This window comes from Rhinolophus sinicus, chromosome 7 (genome assembly GCF_057876585.1).
Source record: "Rhinolophus sinicus isolate RSI-liver-muscle chromosome 7, RSI-T2T, whole genome shotgun sequence".
Taxonomy (NCBI): Eukaryota; Metazoa; Chordata; class Mammalia; order Chiroptera; family Rhinolophidae; genus Rhinolophus; species Rhinolophus sinicus.
In genome coordinates this window covers 8,292,739-8,319,454 of record NC_142507.1, presented here as the reverse complement: position 1 = coordinate 8,319,454, position 26,716 = coordinate 8,292,739, and the positions used below count along the sequence as shown (strand labels likewise).

At 44.4% G+C, this 26,716-nt stretch overlaps 1 protein-coding gene across 4 annotated transcripts in view; it reads right to left on the bottom strand.

Annotated features, from left to right (window-relative positions):
• Positions 1-1,018: 1,018 nt before the first annotated feature.
• JPH1 (junctophilin 1) overlaps positions 1,019-26,716 on the bottom strand; it is a 76,310-nt gene continuing 50,612 nt past the window's right edge. The window contains exons 3-6 of one of the 4 annotated variants that reach the window (XM_019725775.3): positions 18,842-18,960; positions 10,128-10,768; positions 3,464-3,559; positions 1,019-2,854 (exon numbers count right to left, since the gene is read on the bottom strand). In XM_019725775.3, the coding sequence (XP_019581334.2) occupies positions 3,479-3,559; positions 10,128-10,768; positions 18,842-18,960 (841 nt within the window). In that variant the 3' untranslated portion in view covers positions 1,019-2,854; positions 3,464-3,478. Of the gene's footprint in view, positions 2,855-2,884; positions 3,287-3,463; positions 3,560-10,127; positions 10,769-18,841; positions 18,961-26,716 lie in introns of those variants that run through there. The other 3 variants (XM_019725784.3, XM_019725792.3, XM_019725801.3) reach the window with 3 other exon arrangements.

The window sequence follows — 26,716 nt, the reverse complement described above, 5'->3', positions numbered from 1 at the left end:
CTGCAACCATTAAAACGTGTGGTTTGGACATGAATCTGGAATTAATAATCTTCCTAGCACCCTGTGCTGTTCCTGACGGCTCCAGGATAGTCTGTTCTGTGTTGCGTTCCTTTGGGATTTGCTAGGAGATTAATTGTGTAAGTTGGTAAATGTGACAGTGCCTGGAAGTGATAACTTTGTGTATTATTGATATGGGGGTCTACAATATGTTCGCCCTCCTCAACAGAAGTGACGAATCTGGGAATCTAAAAGCACCCTGGCAGCTCCCTGGGAAGCTGTTTCGGAGAAGGTCCTTTTATTATGCCTTAGAGGTACCTTGCCTAGGTCGGCACCAAGGAGGGCTTCAAGGGTAGCCCAGTGGCTGGAAGTTGTAGTGGCAGCAGGAAGCCTAAGCTTCCAGAAGTGTCCTTATGCAGTAGGGGCCGTAGCAACATACTGATTTATTTGGGGCACGATGGTCAAGAAACTTTAATTAACTGAAAAGTACTGGGCCAGCCCAGCCCGGTGGCTCAGGTGGTTGGAGCACCGTGCTCCTAACGCCAAGGTCGCTGGTTAGATTCCCCAAGACTCATAACACCAGCACGGGCCAGGGAGCTGTGTCCTACACAACTAGACTGAGAAACAACGGCTTGAAATGGAGTGTGGGGAAGGAGGTGGAAGAAAGTGTGTGGGGGGGAAGTACCCACGCAGGAGGGAGACGTACTATAACTTCAAATTTTCCTTAGAAACGGGAGCAGATTTGAACCCCGGGATAAGGCACTAATCCAATTAATGAAAACAAGAACCAGAGCAATGAATCTTATTCTACAAAATTATTTGGAAGGCCCAGGATGAAACCTAAGAAGGAAAGAATGGTGCAATGTCACTGCCGTGTGCCACCTGGCTCCTTTGAGCCCCCCCACATCCCGCCGTTTCTATTGTTTATTTTTCAGCAGCTCTTTCTTTCAACACCACCACCACCAAAAATTCCACATAACTCATGACAGTAATTTACTCACAAAGAAAACACACCTGCAACTTTTTAAATAACCAACTTTTTATTATTAGAGCAGATACAGTTGTGAAAACTGTACATTATACATTTTGGTTTCAAGGATTATAAATAAAGGAACTCATGGGTAGGGAGTTCTTTTTCACAGCAAGAAACTTTAAATAAAGTCATGTTTTATTAAGGACATCGGCAGACCTCATGTGCTGTCCAAAATGTAGAGTACAGTATAACAACCCATTAGAAAGAGCCTTTCATGTAAAATACAGCTGTGCACATTTTAGAAAAATACCAACAATTTGAGCTTTGTTTTAAAAAAGCTTATAAATCATACATATATTTATAAATGGAACCAACATGCTCACTGTATAAACATATCCTTTAGTTATCTGTTACCCATTATTCCAAAGCATTACACATTTTAAATAAACACTTAAGATTAAATATTAAAAAAAAAAAAAATCAGCTTTCCAGCATCAAGAGCTATGGGGTCAGGAAGGAGAAGTGAGTATTGAGACTGACACAGGAACTTCAACGTTTCTTGGGTAAAAACGTACTTCCTAAATTTAAAAGTCAAAGCAAAATGTAAAAAATAAATAAATATACAAGTTGTAATTTTCATGTGCTCTCTTTCTGCTTTCTTCTTTATTTCACATTGGTCACACCCAGGAGTCTTAACGTATTGTACTTCTGCAGAAAATGCCACCGGGCTCCGACATTCAGCCCGTACCTGTGCTAACACCTGACCGTCTCTTCTGCAGTGAAAAGGTAGCAAGTAAGGTAAAAAGAATCTGATTAAATCGTGAAGGTCATGAAAGTATTTAGGAATAGCTTCCTCTCCGCAATGTAATGTTTCATAGAGATTTAACCGAAAGCTTTCCTCCCCTGATTTCTTTTTAAATTACTTTTAGAAAGACCATGTAGTTTCTCGAAGTAAGCATGCTTCTGAGTAATAAAGGATACATTATAAAACAGGGGAAAAAAAAAATCAGAGTATGTCAGAATAACAAAGGACTGCAAAAGACAAGTATTTAAACAAAAATGTCTAAGCCTTTAAAACGTGAAATAAAATTACAAAAGGACTTGGAAAAAACACAAAGCAGTCATTTCACAAAGCTCTACCTGAATGTATTCAACGAAAATTTTAAGTTGGAAAAAAAACAGAAAGAGAAGAGCAGTTATTAATAGCATCTTGCTTAACTTTCAGGGGAATTAACATAGCACTGACAAGATTTTATTTGGTTGTAAAGTACGTCAGCAATGAAACTGAATCCGTTGGACACCGATTACTGCAATCCATGCAACATTTTGACTCTACTTCATAGAATTCGGTTGTCTTTCAGCTTTTCAAATTTAGCACCTCCTAAGTGCATAAATAATTCATCTCAGTAATGTTAAAAATATTTAAAATTAAATGATTTCTTAGGACGGTATAATGCTTTCAAATCGCTCAACTTTAAAGATAAATAGCCTGTTACAAAATGTTTCGGAAGACTAAACGACATGAAAAATGATGTATTGCTCTCAAAATCAACACATTTTTTTCTCTAGAATTTTGTTGTTTCTTTTCCTTGAGATGCGACACGTGTGTTTCCTCCGGCCCGGAACGCACGTCGAAGGTGACTATACATCGCATTTCAATAAACGGCAAAAAAGGAACACAGTCGTGCACAAGCAAACAAAAGGTTCTCTCCCAGAACATTCCGGGAGATGTTAAAGCAGCAGGTCATGGCATAAGACTGGTGAGTGAGTGATGCTGAACCTATTTCTTCTAACGAGACAGGAGTGAATGCTGGAAGCACGGCCGCAGCAACGCATTCCGCCGGCTGCATTCCTCAGGCCGTCGTTTGTTTCCCCAGCTCCCTACTAAAAACGTCAGATGGTAAAATAGTAAGGCAGCTGTTGACTTCCATCAAAAAAAAAAAAAAAAAAAAAATGCAGCTCCATACATTTCCAGTTTAGTCACACTCTGCTAGGACAGATGGAGTAACCAATGCCAAGGACTTCGCCGGATGGGGCTGCTTCAGCAGATTTTAAAAGAGAATGATTATTAAGTTTTGCTCTCCATCATGGCTGCTTGCGTCAGCTCCCAGAGGACCCCAATGTCACCATGCACTCCCAGGGGAACCGAACAGGTCCTCTGGCTGTATTTTCCAAGTTTCATCTCTCTTGCGATCCCATCCTAATTCCAAGCCTCCTTCCCTGTGTCTGAGTCTGACTGGGGATGGAGCCATTTAAAGGGCTGCTGACACCACTGCAGAGAACTGTGGGCTAACACCACTAGTTGTCATGACTTCACTGAAGGGTCAAAACAGTTATATCATTAAGTAACTATGTTGAACCACATTCAGGCACAGCCACAATTAAAAAGTGAAGGACAATACGTAGTTGTTAAAAAAAAAAAAAATTAAATTTGAATATGGGAAATACATGTTATATTTTGGGATTTTATACAGAAATGAAGGCTATTCTTACCTTTCCTAATTCCAATCAAGTTAGAAAGTGAACAAAAAGGATGGCCAACCCGATATTCAACAGCATAACAAGGACAATCATGACTGAATTAGGGCCCTGGAAATGAAACAACAGAAGAAGCATAACTTTTCCATGTTAATATCAGTATATAAACTAGCTCACAAAGCCAATTACCAAAAATATAAAAAAAACCCCCAACAGTTGCAGTAAATAAAGCATGATTAATTAACAGCAGTTACAAAAGGCAGAAACTAAAAATAGCAATGCTGTCTTTAGATGGAGCCATCTCTGAACTTTCCCTTAAAAATGAACACAGTCTTGATTAAATCTAAAAATGCCTTAAAAATAATCTGTTGTATTCACCTCAAAACATTGGGCAGCAGTCTGGGTGAGACACAGTTCACCATCATGGGGTTAGGGACTGATGGGAATGAATTACGCATTTTTTTGTAATCCAGATGAGGAAGAATTATTTCCTCATAAAGATGGTCAGAATGTGGGAGTGAAATCTGTAGGACAGTGAGGCCTCCTAGGAGAAATTTAGGGAAAACACACAATGAGGTTCTCTGACTCTTGCTTTTTTCCCTGGTTGTCTTTTTGGATTCTCTCCCTTCCTTAAAATACAACCTGGGAAGTGGGAAGCTGAACATTTTCAGAAATTATTTTATAGGTCTAGCTTTCTGCTTCTTGCTCATAACCACATTTCAGAAATCGTTATCTTTAGTCGCAGACGCCTATTTCGATGAATACCGCTGTAAGAAACACCCCACAGTCTGAGGAATCCAAACTTTACTTGTTTAAAAAAAACAAACCAGCCTGAGATGACCCATCTTTTTAGATCTGCCCAAGTTTGGCCATCTTCATGACGAAGACACAATCTTCGCGTTTATTACTAAAATGGTGTCTGATTCTTAAACAGCATTGAAAGTGTTCTAAGGCTGGTCTCATGACGTCGATGGGGAGGTAGGATGGTTCTTATTTCAAAGATGAGGAAACAGTTGTACTGTGTTTGACTGTCCAGGGAGACTGCACTAAAACTGTGCTATCATCCTCAGGTGTTGGGTTGCTGTTATTTTGGGGAAGGGTGGGGTTGAGGAAGGGAGGCTGGAACTGCCACTGGTCCAGTGCTCATCTCCCAGGGTCTACGGCGTGGGTTCCAGAACCTTCCAATGAGGCCAAAGCCTCCACGGTAGAGGTCAGAGTCTGTGCGCCATTATTTCTCTATCCTAACACTTCACGCTTTATTGTCATTTCTTGTTAATTGCTATTATCCTCCCTAAACTGAGTTCCACAGTGGCAGAGGCTCTGCCCTGTTCACCACTGGGCACCCATACAAGGGGTTCCCCAATTCAGTCAGGCGACCGATGTTTAATGAAACAGTGGGCTGAGACGCCTGTGTAGATTATTTTTGAAAATTCTTTACAAGTAATCATTAATTCTGTTTCACAGAGCTCTGAGAGGGGGTGTTGCCCAAGGTTACTCAGCCAGTTTGCATGAATTAGAACTAGAATTAAACTTCTGTGTTCTTTTCTCTACATCCCTATGAAAGCCACAGGCTTTAGTCTAAAAATAATAATTTCCCATCAACTTCTTTAAAATGGCACGTTCATCTGTACCCTAGGATTCCACAGTACCAGAAAAACATCAAATTATGATAGCGACTGGTGGTTTTTTTTAAAAAATAGGTGTGTTCTAAAGGAATTGGGGGGTACTAGCCGAGGCAATGTCTCAATGATGGTTACCTCTGAACAGATAAATAATGTATAACTCCTATAACTCAGAAAATAATTGTGATGATCTTTCAACATCAAAACTCGGCGTAGAGATTAAGGAAATGCTACGGACACTACCAACTTGGATTAGATTTTGTTCATGAATGTGTTAACAATTTTGGGATTGTTTCCAGTCTTTCGGGGCAGTGGATTGAATTCGTAATTCCCAAAGGCAGCGAGCGATATGAAAGATGAGGAAAAGCATCCAGAGATGGACCACTGCAATGAGGGGTTCAGAGTCTTACAGTGGACCCAGGGAGAGGAGAATCAGAGACAGTGTCCTCAGGAAACCCAAGTTCAAAAGCTGAAGGTGTGCCTGGACCTTTCCTTCCTATTTTGTACGTCCTCACAAGGCTCCATGAGTTGATGTAACCTTTTTGAATTGGTTCGTATTTGGGGCTTGAGTACTCTTTTCTGTTGAACACATATATAGACTTGTCCTGTATATACTCTACTACGCACGCCCATTTACCCTATCAGTAGAGCTCCATTTTACCAAGTAATCTTTAAAGATGACTCAGTGAAGGTGAGGGTCAACCAGCAATAAAGGGTTCAGATGGCAACCAGATGCAAAGGAAGTTCTGGGACGCTGTGTTTCATGGGCAGATACCGAGACGCAATCTCTGTGTTCTTCAGATGCCTCGGCTGGGTACAAGGCTTCCACCCACCCTTGGCTGGGTGGAAGGCTTTAAGGTGAAGTTTCACAAATGTGACTGGTGGCCAGTCGTAGCTTAAAATAGCAAAATGAAAAAAAAAAAAAAATCAGTCTTGCTTTTCAAGACTGACCGGGACAGGTGTGATGAAAGAAGCTGTAGCAGGACCAAGCTTAAGTCCTGATGGGACGAAAACCTCAGGCGGTTAAAGTGCAGGAAGTCAAAATATGGAACGGAGTTGTGACTCAAGATTTTTTTTTTCCCCCGCCAAGAGACCATCTACTTATTTGAAATTATCAGGACTCTTCTGCTAAAGAGTGAGTGCAGTTTATGTTACATCTACATCGAAAACTTCTCCCCAAACAGGAAAGAACAAAGCTTAACTTAGTATTCATGGCAACATTTAATATGTATTGACTGTTGCAGTGTGTGTACGTGTGTGCTGCAAACCTGACCCGACAGAAAGGCCTGAAGTGTCACAACGGTTCAAAAGAAATCACAGGTACATCTCAAAATAAACTTGGAAGCTGATCAGAGTGACCGCTAAGAAAGTACAGGCAGTTTTCAGAAGGGGCTGAGATTCCTGACTAGAAGACCCCTCACCAGTCCAGGGCACAAGGCTCTACAGATGTCTGTCCTGGCTCCTACACGAGTCGGCAGGTTGCAAAATCCTCTCCAAACTGTGTACTCACATAGGATGTGCTGTCCTGGGTCATGCGACCCCTGGCAACCCATCCAGAGGAGTCCCAGAGTTTTGGAGGAGGGCTGTGGAGTCGTCCTGCCCTGGCTTCCTCCTCCCCCCTCTCAGAGGCACGTAATTACCCTGCTCTAAGTGTCAGCCTGTGTCCCAGATTTTCTGTATTTCTAAGAGAGGAAGAGCCAGCAGGTCCTCGAATAATGTTATTGTTTCAACATGATTCTGTGATAACATTGAGGAGAGGGGGAAAAAAAAGTAATTTTCAGCTGGGGCCACTCTGTGTGTGTGGAGTTTTCCTGTTCTCCCCACATCTGTGGGTTTTCTCTGGGGACTCGGGGTTCTTTCCACACCCCAAACATGCGCACGTGAGGCGAATGGACTTGTCTCCACTGTCCTGACTGTGGGTGTGGGTGGCCCTGTGATGGAAGCGTGTCCTGTCCAGGGTGGGTCCCACGTTGTGCCCTGAGTTGGGGTACGTGGGGTGGAAAACAGTTATCGTACTTGCTTTTACTTTTCTGCCTTAAACATATACAGCTCACGTTTATGTCAATATTTAGATGAGAAGTGTTTGGGTCTTTATTTAGAAGTTTGGTGATGTTTCTGTGACTAGAAATGTGCTGTAGGAACTTAACTCGTTTTCGTCCATTAGCCTGTGGTCAAATTGGTGTCGTTACCATCGTTTCACTTAAAGTCACAGTTTCCAAGAACCTGTCTCGAACTTACTGCATTTATGAACTTTTTATGCTTCCGCTGGTACAGTGCTGAAGCAAAGCTGATAATAGCCAATGTTTTCTGAGTACTTACTATGTGCTGGGCACCATGCTAAGAACTTGGGAAGTATACACTCATTTAATCTTTACAACAATTCTGTGACATAGGCACACACAAGGAAACGAAAGAAAACCAACTCTCAGTGCAGTTAGGAAACTCGCCCCAGGTCACACAGCAGGGAAGCCACACAGCTGGGGCTGGGACCCAGGCAGTTTGGCACCACAGTTCACACCCTCAGCCACGAGCTTATTCTGCCTCAATCGGCTGGCTGATTGGAATTCCAGACTCAGTTCGGGGAGCCACCCTACAAACGGTGATTCTGCCTCCAAGAGCACCGACTGGTTCAGTCTGGTTTTCCCTCAAATGTCTGCTTTACTGTGACGGTTACTATGAATTTTCAAGGTGTTACCGGTAAACCTCTAACTCATACAGCTCTTAATCTCAGAATTGTTTGTAGTACTCCTTTGTTTGAAAGGCTGTCCAACTACCTTTATGATGACTTTGTGACTTCTTAACTCTGGGAAGAAAACATTATTAGGGCGTGCAAGGCAGCTGTCTGTTCTTCTTAGGAAGAGAAGGTTCATTGTTAAAATCTGCCCACCAAGGGGCCACGTCAGTCTTGACGTCCAGTTCCATCCCGTGCAGGTGGGAGCTGCTCAGCCTCCTCTCCCTGTGGGGTGTGGAAGGGAACCCAAGAGACCAACGGTCTGGGCTGGAGGATGCCTGACAACTTCCAAGAATCACACAACTCTGCATATACGTAAAACAGAGGCTTTTTCTACACAAGGAGACTGTGAAGTTTATAGAAAGATGGGGACAGGTAAGAGCTAGGCAACTCACCTAATGCGTAGGACACGGGGGCAGAGGATGCCCCTTGGAAGTCAACTGAACCCCACTATGGAAGCCAAAGGTATAAACTACAGGGCAAACTCATGCTGACCTATATGTGAGGCTTATGAATCTGTGGCTATAAATGCTGAAAGCCCAATGAGAAGTGAGCTGTTGTTACATTTAACGAATTCAATAGTGACATTATTACGTATATTAGGTTGGTGCAAAAGTAATTTCGGTTTAAAAGGGTAAAAATAATTGCAAAAAGCGCAATTACTTTTGCACCAACTTAATAGTGATAATATCAGCATACTGAAATGTTAAAGCTAAAATTGAAAAAAAAAAAGAGTGCTTCCTGAATAGTCCCAGTCTGTTTTGAAAACCATGTATTCCCAGGGAGGCTGACTTTCAGAAAGCTAACCCAGTTAATCTGATTAATTTATACTTAGATAATTACAAAGATGAGAATTTGAAAAAAGGGTGGGGACCAGTGTTTAGAGATATTAGCAAAATAAACAAATGCAAGAAATGTCAAACATAAGTGAATTAAAAAGATGAATTTCAACTGTTTAACCCTAAGAGTAGACTGAACAGACAAGAGAAAGAAACCGATGGTCGCTAAGATATTAACACACACCTTTATGCAAACGTGTCTGTGAAATTACCTGTAAATAGTGGGCTGGCTGTGGCTTCTTCCCTAAGCTACGATTAACGTGCAACAACACCGCTATTCCAAAGGCATACAAACAGGTCAGTCGACTGTTTATCAAAAATGACTTAGCTTCAGATTTTATAAATTCTACAGAATTTGATAAAATACTAATTCCATATAGCACCATCAAATAAATCTCACTGGAATGAGGATATGGCATTTATCAATAACTGAAAGCTTCTAGGTTGAATAACAAAAACCTTGAATACTCAACACATAAGAAAACTAGCATCTACCAGAAAACTGAATTTTTAGGAGCACTTGCTGCCTGAGGGGTTAGAAGACGAAATTAATTTTCTTAAACAGTTGAAAAATTTCAGTTCTCATATGGGAAAGAAAAAAGTTCTAGCTGCAAAGCCTGGTTAATTAAGTAAAAGCCAAACTACATATTTATGAGACTAATTCGCAACAGTGAGAAAAGATGGTCTTTCGTCTAAAGGTGCTATTTTGGGGGGACAAAAGGTCGGCTAAGCATCAGCAAATGGCAGAGGAGCCCTCGTCTTAGCTGGAGCTTTGGGAGTGGCCAGCCCTTGGCAGGGCCCGCGATTCCTTTGTGGCCACCAGAGAGTTAGCTATTGCTACGGGCTGCATGCCTGTGACCTTCCAGGATTCGTGTGTTGAAACCCTAACCCCCAGTGTGACGGTACCTGGAGATGGGGCCTGTGGGAGGTGACGGCGTGATGCGGGTGGGGCCCTCATGATCGGATCAGTGCCCTTCCGAGAAGCGACACGAGAGTTTGCTTCCTCTCTCTCAGCTATGTGAGGACACAGAGAGATGATGGGCTATGACCCGGGAAGTGGCTCTCAGCAGACATCACATCTGCTGGTGCCTTGATGCTGGGACCCCCCCCAGCCTCCAGAACTGTGAGAAATAAATGTGTGTCATTTAGGCCCCCGAATCGATGGTATTTCTGTGATAGCAGTCCAACAGCTACCGTGAAGCTTACCAGGAGCTTACAAGTGCTGGTAAAGACTGGCTAAGAGGTGACACTGTAGCCAGCTGGCCCGTATTTAGCCCTGTTTCTAGTGGTCCAAGGCAGGCGGGTGGCTGGCTGAGTCACTGCGTGGACCTCTTTCCTGTCTCTTTCCTGTCTATGAATGTGCTCAGACTCACTCTGACAGCCCTGTGCGCTGGCCTCGTGCCACCAAGGTGCCAACCACCCAGCCATGCTGCTCCCCAGAGAACCAGGGGAGGAAAGCAGGAGAAAACCCATCTTGCCCAACTTACTGAATTGGCTTCTTTTTCCAAAGAAGGGCACGAATCGTGGCTTGCTGGATTCTTTGGTATAGCAAGTTCGGACTTCTTAGCTTTTGGCTCAGCTTTGCTTTCTTTGGCAACTGGTTTTGTCCCAGATTTAGGGGCGCTCCACTTGTTGGGTGACGGCTTGTGCACCAGTGCGGAGGAGGAGTGGCTGGAGCCTTCGTCTTCCTGCCTGTCTTCCGGACGGAGCTTGGAGGTGTTCAGTTTCACGTAGTAGCCGTGGTACTGCGAGTGCAGCTCCCCGTTACTGGGGTTGGGGACGTGGTGGCGGCCAGAGTACTTGGACTGGGGTGCTCCCACCTCCTTCGAGGGAGCTTTGGACAGCAAGGGCTTGTTGACGGTGGCTGTCACCTGCTCATCAGCCACACTCCTTTTGTCTCGGTTGAGTCTGGCCCCTGAGCTGGGGTTCTGCTTCCTCAGGGGCTTTGGGGAAGACTCGGGAGAGTGGCTTTGTTTGCGACTTGCCTCAGGTGACCCTGGGGGTGTGGTGCCTTTGCGGTAAAAATGAGGAGATTCCTTTGGTGTAGGAGGCTTCTCTGGTACCTTTTCTTCTGGATTTTCTTTAGCATCTACACCTTCCTGAAATCTCTGTTTGATATAATCTGGGCCTGGGGAAAAATGACAATGGAAAAGAAGGTGATAAAAATAAGGCATAAAGGCTTGTGCCTTGTGATATGTATATACAGCACGTCCACCAACAACGTGTTGTTCAGCGTCATTGTGGTAACGTTGATGAGGTGCCACAGGAACTTAGCTCTTGTTTCTATCAATTAGTAGTCGTAAGGTTTTGTCATGCGTCATTCCAATTAAAGTCACAGAACCCATCGGCGGTGTTAAGTGAGGACTTAGCAAAAACACACAGTAAGTCAGCTTAGCCTTTCCTCTTTTTCTTTCAAGTATGTTTATGAGGCTTTGACTTAGGACATGTCATGCCCCAGGGGAAAACATGATTGCTGAAAAAAATGTTTCTACATGAATATATACCGTGATTTATCCGATTTTGATAGCCATAGTGAAACAGTTGTGACTTCCCTAAGAATTGCGCTGTCCCTGCCGGCATACAGAAAGAACACTGAGGCAAACAAAATTCCCGTTGATGAGCAAGGCTCACAGCACCAATGAATCTGCATGTTCAAATTACGCAGTGCGACTAAAACACACATTACACACTCATCCATAAAGCTGACTTGTATGTTTCATATTTAATCTGAAAACACTTAATTTTAATAAATTAACTCCACGCTAGGAGGAGAACCGGCAGATACCATGTTTTTAATGATCCTCCACCAAACGATGGTTCAAATGCCCCACTTAGCAACGAGGTCTGTGGTTCAGGCTGCACTTTACAAAGTGACTTACCAGGAGCCCTTCCCAGCACACACATTGGCACCAATGGCAAGACAGGGCAGTCATCTCTGGCTCTCTAGCGTCAGCCTTTTTTATTTCCTGAATACTTTAGGATTATTTACAACAATCACACAAATTTTTATAAATGGAAAACCTGTCATTTAAAAACAAGGGACCCTGCTGCACTGTTATTTTATGGGGAGATCTGAGTTCGTGTACACAAGGGAGGAATCACCCCACCAACGTGCTTACAGGACTGGACCAGGTCTTGTCAACTCCACAGCTTCTGCTCACTTTTCTGCCTGCCCCACCCCCACTCCCACCCCCACCCCCACCCCCAACTCCACCCCTGAAAGGCCCGAAGAGCCATTATTACCCTCAATTGTTAAAAATACATACTGCCTTCTTACACTTTTAATTGCTCTTCCCGTGGTGGAGGAGGGGTGTCTGAGCAATAATTTATTGTAGGAGACTGATATTTATTATACAAGGCATTTCCCCAAATTCAAAGCCTCACCAAAATCTTAGGAAGCAGGCATTATCCTGATTTTACTGATGTGGAAACAGCTGTAGCAACTGAAAAACCAAAAGTCACATAGCGCCTATGTATCCTTAAGAGAAAACAGAATGCAACATATGCGTAATGTAATATAATACTTTAAGCCCACAAATGAGAATGCCTAAGGACCCACAATTATAGGTTGTGGTCAAGGCCAAAAACATTAAGAGCACTGTCCCACTTTGGATCCTCCAGAAGATACGTCCACCCCTGAGGGCTCAGATTTCCCCAACAGGTCAAGACTGCATGTCAACAATGGAGATTTCCTTTCTAAACTCAGTGTAAGCAATTTTCTTTTTAGCCCTCCGTCAAGAACAGCAGTACGAATGGCAGGCACAGAGAAAGGCCTCTCACTTGCGTGAAGAAAAAGGGGCAACTGCAATTATTCAAAAGGTGCTGTCTTTCCCCAAATTCGTTCTCGGTCCTGTGACTGGGGAAACAGGACCGAGAAAGGAGCAGCCATCAGCAGTGGTGTGTTTCTCCTGCAGGCCTGGCCCTACTTTCTAGAACCCATTTAGGCCATCTGTATGGGTCTTTCAGGGAGCGGACCCTTTTTATATTAGCGCACAACTGTTTTCACAGAACCCCTCTTCTGTCAAAGCAACTCTTGAGAAAAATGACAGCTGCCAGCCAGGGTGAGACTGATGAAACACTAATAGCTACAACAGACCGATTATTTGGGGGGAAACTCAGGTAATTCAGGAATCGCGGGTCCAAGGAAAATTATTTTTTAAAGTCAGCACTTTACGTAATATGCTTTAGCTATCTGGAAAAAGAGCACAAATCTGGAATACCTGAACATAAAGCACATTTTCAAATGCGTTCTGTAAACTGTATACATGAAGAGGTAGGCAGAGTTCTATTTATTATCAATAACAGGCCAAGTTAGGAATAATTTGGCCATTGGAGGAATTTGTATTGATGGATTTATGAAGCGACATTTTGGATTCCATTGAATGTATTTATCATATTTACTAACTCATATACTGGTCTAATTAAACACTCCTTTAGATATCTGATGTGTTACTTCTTTGGACACAGTTTTCCTGTCCTACATGAATTAGGAAAGGCATTTCTTACACGATTACTTGTGCCTGTGTCTCCTACGATGCAGGTTTCAGGCATATTCATTCCGGCTTAATCTGCCGGTAAGAGGCTCCTGGGGTATGATTCCCAGAGACGTTGAGTTTATGAGTATGAATTGAAGCCTAGAAATCTTGATATTTTTAACAAATGCTCCAGGCGCCTCTGTGGTACCCAGCGATAGGCGTTTGAAAGCACGCAAAAAAACAACAACAAAACAAAACAAAAACAACAAAAAAAAACGTTGACCAGTGGTGACCTAATTCCAGGCTTACGTTGACTACAGCCAGTTGGAAATGGTTCCGACGTGGCACAGATGGGGGCTGGGCAGCTAAATGAGGACATACACTTACAATTTCCAAAATAAGACGAAATGCTTTTTAAACAAGACATTTAATATAATGCAAAGGACAGACGTTTTTCCTGGACTATTTTCTTGGAAGGCACATGTTGTGCCTGCTACTTGCTCGGCGTCGTGACATGTGGGAGCTCCGCCCATGCCAGCAACAGCATGGAGTTGATGAGATACAGCAGTTCCTTAAAAAGGCCGCTGGAATATTGCCAGGGAGGAAAAGGCTGGCAAGTGTGAAGAGTTGCTGCAGTCAGCACTCTCTCATCTGTTTTTATAGACAGTACCTACGGATCCTCAGGAATTTATCACCTAAGGATTCATACTGGGTTATAGGGCATAGACCCACTGCCATGCCACACAATGTGCAACAAGAACATTCGGCCAACGTCATCCACCTACACTGAAAGGTGACCTCTTATCGTCGGCATGAAAGCTCTGAACAGATATGGCAGATGGTCACAGCAGGGTACCCAGCTCCTTGTTACAGGTGAGCCTCGGTGGGCTGCCTAGGGCAGGAGCTGCTCCGTGAAGATTCCCCAAATGTCTACAAGGGCAGCGCTGATAACCAAGGCTTCGTAGCAACATCAGAGTCATTAAATGGAAATTAGATCTCTTTGATGGAGACGGCCCAGATGGAAAGAGTCTAAAAAGATTATATAAGTGGGAGGAGAATCTTTTATGTGCCGTGCGGAAAGAACACCTCACCATCCCACCTGTGACAACTCTGCCACTTCTGTGTGCCCAGCCGGAGCGGGCCGGTCTGCAGGATGTCTGTTCCTGTGCCTTGCATATGGCTGGCCCTCACGTTGTGGAACCGGATGAGTCAGTGGTGAAGAATAACCAGCAAAATCATGAACTGTTCATTTCCTTATCAAGGAGTAGATTATTCCAGTTCCGATTTTCCATGAAAAAAAATTTGTTCAGAATTTTGGGTTTTGGAAAGGGAGCTGAGAAGTTGTCTATTGCAGGATGTTTCCCTTGTTTTAACCAAAAATATAGGAATGATAGCCATTTCTAAAGACTTCTAATTGATAGCAGAATTGTGAGCTTAGTTAAACACAACCCATAATAACCTATGCCACACAATTCACTTTTTACTGTAATTTACAGTGTGTGAACACAAACACGCTGTTATGGACTAAATGTGAAGCCTCGCCTCAACTTGCTGGTATCTGGAGCTGAGTCCTTTGGGCGGTAAGGAGGTTTAGATTAATTAGATCATGAGAGTGGCACCCTTAGGATGGAAAGAGTGATCTTATACCAAGAGGACGAGGCAGCAGAGTCCTGACTCTCCCCTTGACTTGCACCCAGGGAAGGCCAGGAGGGTACACGGAGAAGACAGTTTATGCTGCATCCTGACCCTGGACGTCAGAGAAGGGGCTCACACCTTCCTCTTTCCTTTCCACCCACGTACCCACCTCCCGCTCCTTGGGGAGAAGGCACCCCCACTCCCCCCCCTCTCTTTTTAACCTACCTTTCTCCTGGGCTTGCTGTCTCTGAACGACGGCTCTCTGTAATACATCTGCCACATTCTGGGGCGGTGTCTCTAACCCATGCCCTGTCACTCCCCCAAAGGGTAATATAAACATTTTACACTCTCCTCAATAGTAAAAACAAAATAAGTATCTTGACAAAAAGGAAACGGAAGCAGTGGAACGAACAACCATACATATATATTTCCCCCCTCACATTCCCACCAGGTCCCACTCCCCCCAGGTTCGAGGGACCACCCAAAGTCTCATCTTATCTTGCCCAGTGTACAAACTCGATTTCACCAGCACTCGAAGCAGAGCCACCCCTTGGGGCAGACTCACATGGCCACCAAAACTCACAAGACTGATGTATAACAATGCCAGAAGGCCAATTCATTATTTTACAGCCACCAACGTCAATGTCACACAGGCCAGGGGATTCGCATGGCTACCACCAGTGCGTACTCTGCTTGCTGCTACACCTCGACCCGAAGCTCAACCCAAATGAGAAGGTTCCGGGGGAACATGGACTCAGGACAAGGAGCATCACTGAATCCAACATTTCACAGCAGAAGGTGCAGCCCTTTCCTCAGTGGGTGCTGTACGCCAGTCGAGTCATACGCCATTGGCTGTAGTTCCCCACCTCCTTCCTCAGAATAGAAATGTCCTCGCCAAGGCAACTGTCAGAGTCTAACGTTTTGGCCAAGGCTCCTGTGTCCTCTGCATAGTGTTTGGATGTGCACTGCCACTTTTTTCCCATGTGACTCTTTTGTCCCCCTATATTTCTTTGGGTGACCAACTTTTTTTTTTTTTTTATAGATGTTTTAATAGGCTCAACCAGGTTATAAGGAAATCTTGCAGTACTGAAACCCAGGCTGTCACTTTATATACCTCTGGGCAGTCTCAGGGGCTCCCTTTAAAATTAAACTCTCAGAGGGCATCCTTATTCTCAGTGCTTGGTGGAGGACTCACCGTGTTACTCACACTCATGGCAGGTTAGGTTTCTGTGTGTGTACGCGGTGATCTACACACACATTCACATACATCCCACTTGCATGCTTTTTCTTATTTATTAGAATTTAACCCTTCACTCAAAGTCGTCCTACAGGGCTACCTTTTTTCCTTAGTTTTTAACTGGACTGTAGAATAATACAGTTTTGAACTAAAAACATTAAGATTTAATGGAGATGGCAGATAACCTCCCACGAAAGTGACCAAAATGTAAGCTATGACATCCTTTTTCCCAGGGTTAACAACTTCTCTGCGTGGCACCTGCACACCCAACAATGTGTAAATTCTATCCGAGATACGTAAATTAAGTAAGCAGCCTGACTTAGAAAAAAAGGAATCAAAAGCCGAGCTGAGGCCATAACAAAGAACGAAATCTTACCATTTGTGATGACACGGCTTGACCTAGAGGGCATTATACTTAGTGAATAAGTCAGACAGAGACAGACAAATGTCATATGATCTCCCTTATATGTGGCATCTAAAGAACAAAATAAACGAACGCACAAAACAGACTCATAGGTACAGAGAACATTTTGATGGTTACCAGATGGGAGGGGGGTTGGGTGAAAAAGGGGAAAGGATTAAGAAGTACAAAGTGCCAGTTATAAAAACAAACCCGGGATGTAAAGTACAGCACAGGGAATATAGTCAATGACAGTGTAATAACTGTGTAGGGTGTCAGCTGGATACTAGACTTACCGGGGTGATCATGTCGTAAGTTATATAAATGTCTCACCACTACACTGTCCACCTGAAACTAATATTGTATGTCAACTGTAATTGAAAAATAAAAGAGTGATGAGAAGTGAAAAAAAAAAAATGTCTATCTGATTTGCTCGCCCTGTGAATGCAGAGGGGAAAATGCCCGAGTTACGCTCCCTTGAGAAGATCAGTAATACTCAGCAGTGAGAAGACTTTCTAGAGAGCTGCCAAAGGAAGGGCTGCCTGCAGCCCCCACCTCCACCCCCTCTGCTCTTGTCTCAAACAGGCCCGTTGTCATCTCCTGCTACTGGGATGTATTCATTACTGGCTGACAACTTGCTTCTATGAAGCCGTTTTCACTCAGAAAGGGTGGAATTACATTTTCCCACAATATTTTTTTCCCCTCAAATGCTTTTACACCAAGAAAGGCTTTTAAAACCATTTAGTCTGGGAAACTGAGATGACCTTCCGTATCATTTACCTCTTGGTAACACCTAATACAAATCTACAGGGACCCCATTCCCCAACAGAATTAACAACAGATTCTAGAAATTACCATCTGCAGACAACAATAGTAAGTTTGTTTGCTTTCAAAGCTGCTCAAGCCCAGTGCTGATGGTGAAGCAAAATGGTCTCCTGACAACGGCTGCATGATGGGGGGATGGGGTGTGTGTGTGTGACAGTCCCCCTAGGGTGGCTGAACCCCCAGCTCTCACACCCTACAACAGGTGGTCCCCCAGCGTACTTAGGTACCAGGGAAGTGAGTTCATTCCACACCAGGAAACAGCTGTCTCACCAGACGTCACCATAAAAATCAGAAAGTTTCCCTTTCCCAGCAAAGTATACATACCTACATATTAAATGATTTCAACTCATCCGGAGGGTTAAAAAGCAATGCGAAGGAAAACACCCATTAACACTGGCTGCCTCCCTTGAATGAACACAGATGTAACTCTGTGACAACTCCATCACGCAACAGGACTGGGCCTTGCCCCGCCTCTCACTGATAAAAACAGTCTTCTTAACCAGTTTTCTACTGTCTTCACTCTTTGCGCGCGCACACACACACACACACACACACACACACACACACACACCATGTTATTTCCTACTCCGTCCTCCACCCTTTATCATAGCCAAGGATCTTGCTATTTTGTTCCCTTTGACTTCTCTGGTTCATGTAGCCACGGTAACGGGCAGTGGGTTCCAGTGTTCTGTCACCCTCCCTGGAACCAAACATGGACTGAACACATACACACGTTCAGGGTGCTGGTCACCCAGCTTGATTGAACAGAAACCAACGCGGAGAAATTCTTTACCAAGAAAATATAAATTTTGACATTTAGAAATTTAGAACATTTTGGGTCTCCTCCCCTAGAAATCTGGTGACCCCTCAATCAGCGGAACGCTGCTGTTTATAAAACATAAGACATACATAGAAGAAACATACATAAAAATGGCTACTGCCATTTTATTAATGTCAGTATATTATAGAAAAGGATGGACACGGTCTCCTAGGAAACCACTGGGAAGTGACTGAAATAGTTAAACCTACTGCAAATATTTGTCTACTGACATTTTATAACACTTGAGAGGCAGGTAATCAGGATTGATTTTTATTTTTTGAGGCTGTCACTTTCACCGCGTCCCTCGTGACACGCATTGCCATCTTAACCTGTGCAGGCTGATCCCTCCTTAAGGGGATACTTCTTTACCTCCTAACCACTGTCCTTTGAACTTTAGTTCAAGTGCATTAAAAGAAGTCACAGTTCTTACTGGGCTCTTCTCTTACTGCTAATGTTACAGGTGTCTCTGATGTGGGGCTATTTGTTATAGCACCTGTAACAGTCCTTGAACTGTAACACACTTTCTTAGAATCAGACACTTCTTTTAGACCCTGTGGCCTTTCCTGCCATCAGCTCCGTTTGTTGATGGGGGAGGGGAAGCAGGACGGGAGATGCCCTGGGGAGACTCTGAGTCCCCAGCGCTAACACTCTGGCTTCAGGAACTATTTGTAACTCTCCACTGTCGCTGGCTTTCTAGTTATTTCTGGGATTCATGAAGCACACACACCTTTCAGTGAAACGGAAAAGGACCCAAAAAGGAAACCGGACGCCACGCTCTTACCTGTTCCATCACAGGACAAGGGGCTTACCTGGTTGGTAGAAGTCCGGTGACAGCTCCCTGGCCACAGCTCTCGCGATGTCGCTCTCCTGGCGGGCAGCCAGCGCAGCCTGGTCCGCGGCGTCAGCTTTCGCTCTGGCGTGCGCGGTCCTGCAGGGAGAACAAAGGGCCCGTCAGCAGGGCGGCACCTGCCTCATTAAGCGCGGACAAGCACACCCCGCTGCGGCGGCGAAGAAATGCTCATTGTGGATCCTGCAGCATCTGCGACCCCAAGTTTTGCAGTCCTGTTGCTGTGACATTTCAATGGAGACAACACACACGAAACCACCAATAAATTGCCTCAACCCCTTTTCAGGGCAAATGACAGGTGAGCGTGTCTACACAGCCAGAGGCAAACCCTGGTTTTCAGAACTCACGACATCAAATTGCCTAGTGACTTGGCTTGGTGTTCCTCTCCCACACCGCGGAGAGGAGAATTAGAGCACATAAATTAACATAGCGTCCATGGATTTCATTCCCAAGGTGGATTTGATTAAGAAGGGTCTTCCCAGTGATATGCTGGTATAGTAGCTGGGGGGCTGGGGGCGGGGGCGGGGAAGTACAGCTCTGATTTGTAGCACTGACCCATTTCCGTGGTGTAAACACTCCCACCACGGCCGGTTTCAGGCTACCAGCCTCATGTCACTGAACGTGTAGTAGGGAAGAGGGGTGCACACAATACGCTCTCCCCAGCCTCAGGGGCAGAGCTCAGGGCCTGCTCTAAGGGTGCACTCAGCAGGGCTCCACGGCATCTCTGTAGTTGTTCCTGAAGCACATTTGTTGTGTAACACAGAAAGCAGACAGGCGGAGGTGGGACAGGAGGACATGGATCTCTGTCATCTTTCTCCCCTCGCCCAGGGCCACCCTCACTCAGAGACCTTCAATGTTTCTAGAGGGCTGGGACTCAGGAGAAGGCAGCAGGGACAAAAATGGGACTTGTTCTGGCAACAACAGGGGAACCGATGTCTGCCTGCCTGAGAAGAGGGCCTTTGGAGGGTCTGACCGAGAACTCTGGGCCACCTCCTTCCCCAGGAGACCTTGTCCAGTTAGCATTTAGATGATGATCAGAGCACCGACTTCTTACAGTAAACGTTCTACGTCGTCTATTTTATTAGAACAGGCAGGGCGGCAGATAATCCGTAAAAACTTAATGAAGTCTAAAAAGGGTGCTTGGACTTATGTCAGAGATGAGAACAGGAGAGAGAAGCTGGGAAATGGCACCGCGCCCTCACTGGTCTTCGGAGAGAAAACACAGAGGCTCCCAGACGGTTTTGGGACTAGACTGTAGGAAGAAGAAACAGGAGGATGAGGTCTGACCTGAGACCATGGGGCTGACTGGTAGGGGATCCGATCCCACTCTCCAATTACTTTTTCCAACTCTCCCCTCTCATCCTCTGTTCTCACAGGGCCGTTTCACTCCTACTTAGGACCCAGCTGAGCCTGAGGGCTTGATGGACCAGACGTAAGCTTCATGATAACTGCGACTTTAAAGTTTTGGTCCTTTGTGGTACGCCCTGTGCATAGAACACTGCCTGGCACATAGTGTTTATTGAGGACTCGCTTCATAAAGAAAGGAGTGAACGATGCTTCCTTAGAAATAGCTGAGTAGTTACTTAAAAATGAATGGACTGACAAGACTACAGAGGAAGTAAAAAGACCAGTGGTTGCCAAGGATTCAGGTGAAAGTGGGAGAGGGATGGATGGGTAGATCATGGGCTATTTAGGGCAGTGAAACTATTCTGTGTGATGCTGTAACGGGGAGCACACGACCTTATGCATTTGTCAAAGCCTACTGAACTGTACAAAGAGTGAACCCTAAAGTAATTCACTGACTTTAGTGACTGTGTTTCCCCGAAAATAAGACCTAGTGGGACCATCAGCTCTAATGCGTCTTTTGGCGCAAACGTTACTATAAGACCTGTCTTACGTTATATAAGACCCGGATTTATAATATATTAAAATAAGACTGGTCTTATATTAATGTTTGCTCCAAAAGATGCATTAGAGGTGAAGGTCCGACTAGGTCTTATTTTCGGGGAAACATGGTAATACTACTGTATCAACATTGGGTCATCAATTGTACCGAATGTCCCCTCTAATGCAACGTGTTAATAGGGGACGCTCTGGGTCTATGGACAGGAGATGTGTGGGAACTCCCTGTACTCTGCTCAATTTTTCTGTAAAGTTAAAACTGCTCTAAAAAATAAAGTCTACTAAAAAAGAGTGGATCAACGTCCATTCATCAAAACTGTTACCTCTGAATCCTGGAGGGGGTTTTCAATGATCTCTGTCTAAAGGGTATCATGAAATGGAGAGAAAATCAGGAGTGCCCGAACGGATTCCTAAACAACCGGCTTCGTAACCCCGGCAGGGCAGCCATCACCAACGACAGGTGATGCTTCAGTCCCATGCGTCGTATCTGATAATCAGCGGGTGCCCTCTGCTATGTTCTTTCAATTTCCCAGAATCTCAACTCCTTTCTCCCAGAATTATTTTTCCTCTTGCCTGCGATTCTTAGCCAGAGTCTGATTATGTCTAGTATTGTAATTAATGAAACCGTGAGAGTACAGTTGCGGTGCCTTGTAATAAAATCTCCTAGCCCTTCAATGATCAATTTACGAAACTCAAGTACAAACACCTTATTTGGATACAATCATGATCCACCACTACATAGTCCGATAAAATGGTAGGATTATTTTTGCCACTTTTTACAATGTGTCGAACTAGAGAACAGACGAGTGCAGCTTAGCCTTTCTGCAAATATATTTGGGAAGCACAGCATCAGTGAAACCTTGACCCTTGACAGTTTTATCTGCTCTTTCATGTAAGACCAAACGGGGAGGGGACACCTTTCTATCTAGTGCCCGTCCCTGGGTCAAGGTTCCCTGCACAGCTGGCCAGATGAGTCAAAACCATGTGCAAAGCTGAAACCAGAGGTCTGCCTGGAGCTTTTGGTAGCCCTGCATCTGATCGCAAGAAGCCTACGAGAACAGAAACTTACTCTGAGTTTGGTGTCACCACCAGCTTTGTGAGGCCAGGCCACTGCTATGTCCAGATTTTGCCTGGGGGGCGGGGGGCAGAACTCTGGCTCATGTTAGTGAATTCATGGGTTCCAACTCCAGGCTCAGTTCCAGAGCAACACACGACCCTTTTAATCAGCCAGCCTGTAGGACGTGCCACCATTCATGGGTTGGGGACATGGGGGTTCAGGGTGGACAGCCAGGGGTGATCAGTCCTGCTGCTGTAGCTGGTCACATGGAAAACATATACACACAGAAGGGGCAAGCGTCCCCACATGCCTTTCATTCACTCAAAAGACTGCTGCCATCACGGATGTTTGTTTGCACTCTCCTCAGCCTCCAAATACCATCATCACATCCACTTTCTCCAGAAAATGCAGCAATAAGTAAGTGAAAAGCAACCTCTCTTGGGCGTTTGCCACTGACTTTCTTGCAGGGTCATATTTTTATAAGTAAACCAAAGCTTCAACTTGTAGCGAGTTACTACGTATGAGTGAAGAGACGCAGATACCTCAGCAGCTGGCTAAGCTCACACAGCAGCTAACTGACTCCCTCCTGGACACGAGCCCTGCAAAGGTCGCCTGTGAACAGCAGAAACAGTCAGTGTTGGCGTCACCTGCATTAAGAACTTGACTACAACTTATTTCTCCCATCAGTGATTTAAAGAGTATCTGAGTGTTCTTTTTTTTCCCTTTAATGATCGAAACAGTGTTTCATGAGCTCTTAAGCCATCTTTCTCAGAACAAAGTAGTCTGGCCTCCCCAATATTTATTAAACATAATAATATTTATGCCAAAAAAAACGCATATAAACAATACATGCCCAGCTAAGGTAACATGTGGGTCCCTATATGCCTTTCCCAACTTCTAACTTTCTAACATAGCTGATAATGATTTTCATCTACAATGTACAATTCCGCTAAAGACAAAATGTATACGGTATTTACACATTTTGCTAGTTCTACTTTTCATACATTTTCTCCCCGACAATAAACTGCTTCCAAAGATATGCTGATTTTGGTGTCTTTTGAAATTTGTTACCTATTAAATCAAAGTTTACTGGTCTGACTGTGATGGCTGAGGCCATAATCTATTTGGTTCAGGGGTTGAACACGTGATTTGCTTTGACGTCCAAATAAAGAAAATTAGCACAATTTAAAAGTAAGCGCGATTGTTCATAAGAGCCTGAGCCTCACTTGATGCAACACTGTTCTCCCAGGGGCTCAAGCCAAAACCCCTTGAGTCACCCTGATGCCTCCCTTTCTCTCACACGCCACACATCCACGGTCAGCAAATCCAGTTGGCACTACCTCCAATATATGTCCCCAATCCAGCCATTCCTCATTCTCGCCGCTGCTCCTGCCCTGCCCACATCGCTGCCATCTCTCGCCAGGCTTCCTGCAAAGGCCGATCTGACCACCCTGCTTCCTGTCCTCGCTGCCGACCCTTCTGTGCCCCTTTCTGGTTCTCTCGAAAATGCCTGACAATAACCAAAATTCTTTCCTGGGTGATGGCATTACGCAAAGAAAACGAAAAAATATGACCCATTAGCCTTTTTTTTTTTTTTTTTGGACGGTGACATTCATGGATGAGAGACCTAGATTTGCGAAAACCGATGATGTTGTGCACACATTTGTAGCCCTTTTAAAGAAGAAATCGGTCTGGTAAGCAAGGAATGGTCTCGATCCAAATAAGACCGGGTGGCTCCAGAGCTCAGTTAAAAGCAGGGACCCGATTGCTAAGTCCCTGCACCTGTAAGGAAATGGTCTTTCAATTTGGATTTGGTTCTCGGATAAAACCGACCGGGCAAGGCTCAGCACGTACTTCTCCAGCTAAGGGACAGGGGGTCCGTCCCAACTTCTACCTTTCAGTCTTTTTATACATCTATTCGCTGACATAGCTGACGATGATTTCAATCTAGAAAGGACAATGACTCTCATCCATGAGATCAAAAATTAAACCACATGCTTTTTAACCATCATAGGATTATCTTCAGAGAATCATAATCATATCACACCGTCGCGGCTTTTCACTGAGGGCGGACCAAGGTTCGTATGAAGAATGGTTCCGTACCTTTTGTAAAATGCTGTCCATTGTCTGGACATGTGTCATTGTCATGCTCATAAAGATCTAGGTGGTACATTCCTCTTCAAGGTCACTGCCAGGAACAATTTGGACTCTGGTAATAAACTGCTGTGCTTCCTGTGCCATAGATGAGAACTACATAACTGCTGCTTCTCTTCTTGTGAAGGCCACGGGGAAGCTTGGGGCAAACTTACCCTCAACGTACGTGTACGGTTACCTTCCCTGACTACAAGGCTTTAACATCCGCCAGTGCCAGGAAGGCTCCTATGTATGCAACTCATCACTGTGCCCTTGCAAATCCTTTTTGGAAACGGGCAAGATAGTGGAAAAAGTTACTGGCTCCATAAGGTCTTGTTGTACTGATTTCTGGACCCAGCCCCTCATGGTATGGTGATGCTCAGTGACGTGTCGAGAAACTTGGGGACAGTACAACCTACGAGTCAACTTCCTGTACAGGATTTTCTTCTATACCCAGAATATTGTCAAGCTTGGAAAATATGTCCTCATTCTTAAGTACTTTGCAGACGTCACGCCCTAACATTTGACCGAACTTAATAAGCTTAAGGGCTGTGCTCTCTGGATAGGTCAGGTCCAAATGCACCTTTCTAATCCTCAGTTGAAATATACCAAAGAATTAGCTCTCTTCTACTTTATTGGTTTATAAAATGTATCTGGAATTTACTTTCCTGTGCAATTTATGCATTGAGGAAAACTGGATGTAAAAAAAAACCACAAAAAAACAAAAAAAAAACTTAAGGGATGTTTTATTCTGAAAATAATTTTTAGAAAAAAAGTCCTTTTTAATGAGGGTTATTTTAAAGTTCAGAAACAATACCACTAAATAAGATTAAAACTTCACCTTGAAATAGAATCACCTGCAACCCAATGAATGGGAGAAAATATTTGCTGACCATATATCTGATAATAGGTTAGGATCCAGAAAAATCTAATAAAAACCTCCCATATCTCAACAACAACTACAACAACAATTAAAAATGGGCGAAGGACTTCAAAAGACATTTCTGTAAAGATGACATACAAGTAGCCAATAAACACGTGAAAAAATGTTCAACATCATTAATTATAATGTACATGCAAACCAAAATCACAATGAGATCCACCTCACAGTCATTAGATTGGTTACTATAAAAAAACAAAAACAAAAAAACCCCAAAAAACCCCAGAAAATAACAAGTGCTGGCGAGGATGTAGAGAAATTAGAACCCTTGTGCACTGCTGGTGGACGTGTAAAATGTTGCAGCTGCTGTAGAAAACAGTGTGGTGGTTCCCCCCAAATTAAAAATAGAATTACCATATGATCCCTCAATTCTATTCCTGGCTATGTACCCAAAGAACTGACAGCAGAGTCTCAAAGAGGTATCTGTACACCCATGTTCACAGAAGCATATTCACAACAGTCAAAAGGGGGAAACAACCCAAGTGTCCATCAGCGAATGAACGGATAAACAAAATGAGGTCGATACGGCCATGCATTGCATGACGACGTTTTGGTTGATGACGGACCCCATAGATGGCGGTGGTCCCATAAGATTGTATAATGGAGCTAAAAAATTCCCCTCCTCATGAGCTCGTAACTGTCGTAACATTGCAGCGTGAGGCATAACTCACACGTTTGTGGTGATGCTGGTGTGAACAAACGTGAATGTGCTGCCAGGGGCATAAAAGCTTAGCACATACGATTACAGTAGGAAGCTAGAAAATGTAGGTTTATGTGAGCACGTACACTCTATGATGTTCGCACAATGACACGGCCTCCCAACGATGCATTTCTTAGAACACATTCCCCTCCTTAAGCTGTGCATGACTGTACGTCCATGGAATAATAGTCAGCCTTAACAAGAAGGAAATTCTGACACCTGCTACAACGTAGCTGGACCTTGAGGACGCTATGCTAAGTGAAATAAGCACGAAGACTGCACGACTCCATTCCTATGGCACCTAGAAGAGTCAAATTCATAGAGACAGAAAGGAGAAGGGTGGTTGCCAGAGGCCGGCGGGACGGAGAGTGACGGAGGAGTTAGGACTTCAGGGGTGTAGAGGGTTAGTTCTGCAAGATGAACAAGTTTTGGAGATCTGCTGCATGACAGTGTGAATGCAGCTCACACTACTGAACTGTGCACTTACAAATGGTTCAGAGGCTCCATTTTAGGTTCTGGTTTTAAAAATAAAAGAAAACATAGTCACTGATGTACAAGTATTTCTAGAGCGTCGTATGTGTCCAGAGGAAGTGAGGTGGAAAGGCCAAAGGCTGGGCTCAGCTGAGTGGTCGGTCGCACCAACCCCGGCCAGGGCATGTGGCGGGATGAGGGGACTGGCTGTTAGACCAGGAGTAGCCGAAGGCCACTTTAAGGGAAGAACGCTCAGAACTTTGAAACATGAGGGCAGCCTCCCCGCCTGTGTTGCCAGCTCGTAACACAAAGCCTGGCACAGAGGCGGTCCTCAGCAAATACTGGCGGAACGGAGGAATGGGGAAGGAGAGAAACGTAAAAGAGAACCCTAGGAATTCTAACTTGGTATCCAGATGAATGACTTTACTACAGAAATTGTGCAGGTGGGAAGGGGACACAAACGGAAGGTGATGACAAGTCCACTTTCGGACGAGGAGGATCTGACGTGACACAGGCATTTATGGTTGGGAATCCAGGGCTGCCAGGCTAAGCAAAGGTCCAGGTCAGAAACAGGAAGGTGGGCGTATGATCTCAAAAGGTGAGTTCACGAAAGGTGGACGAACCCATCGAGTGA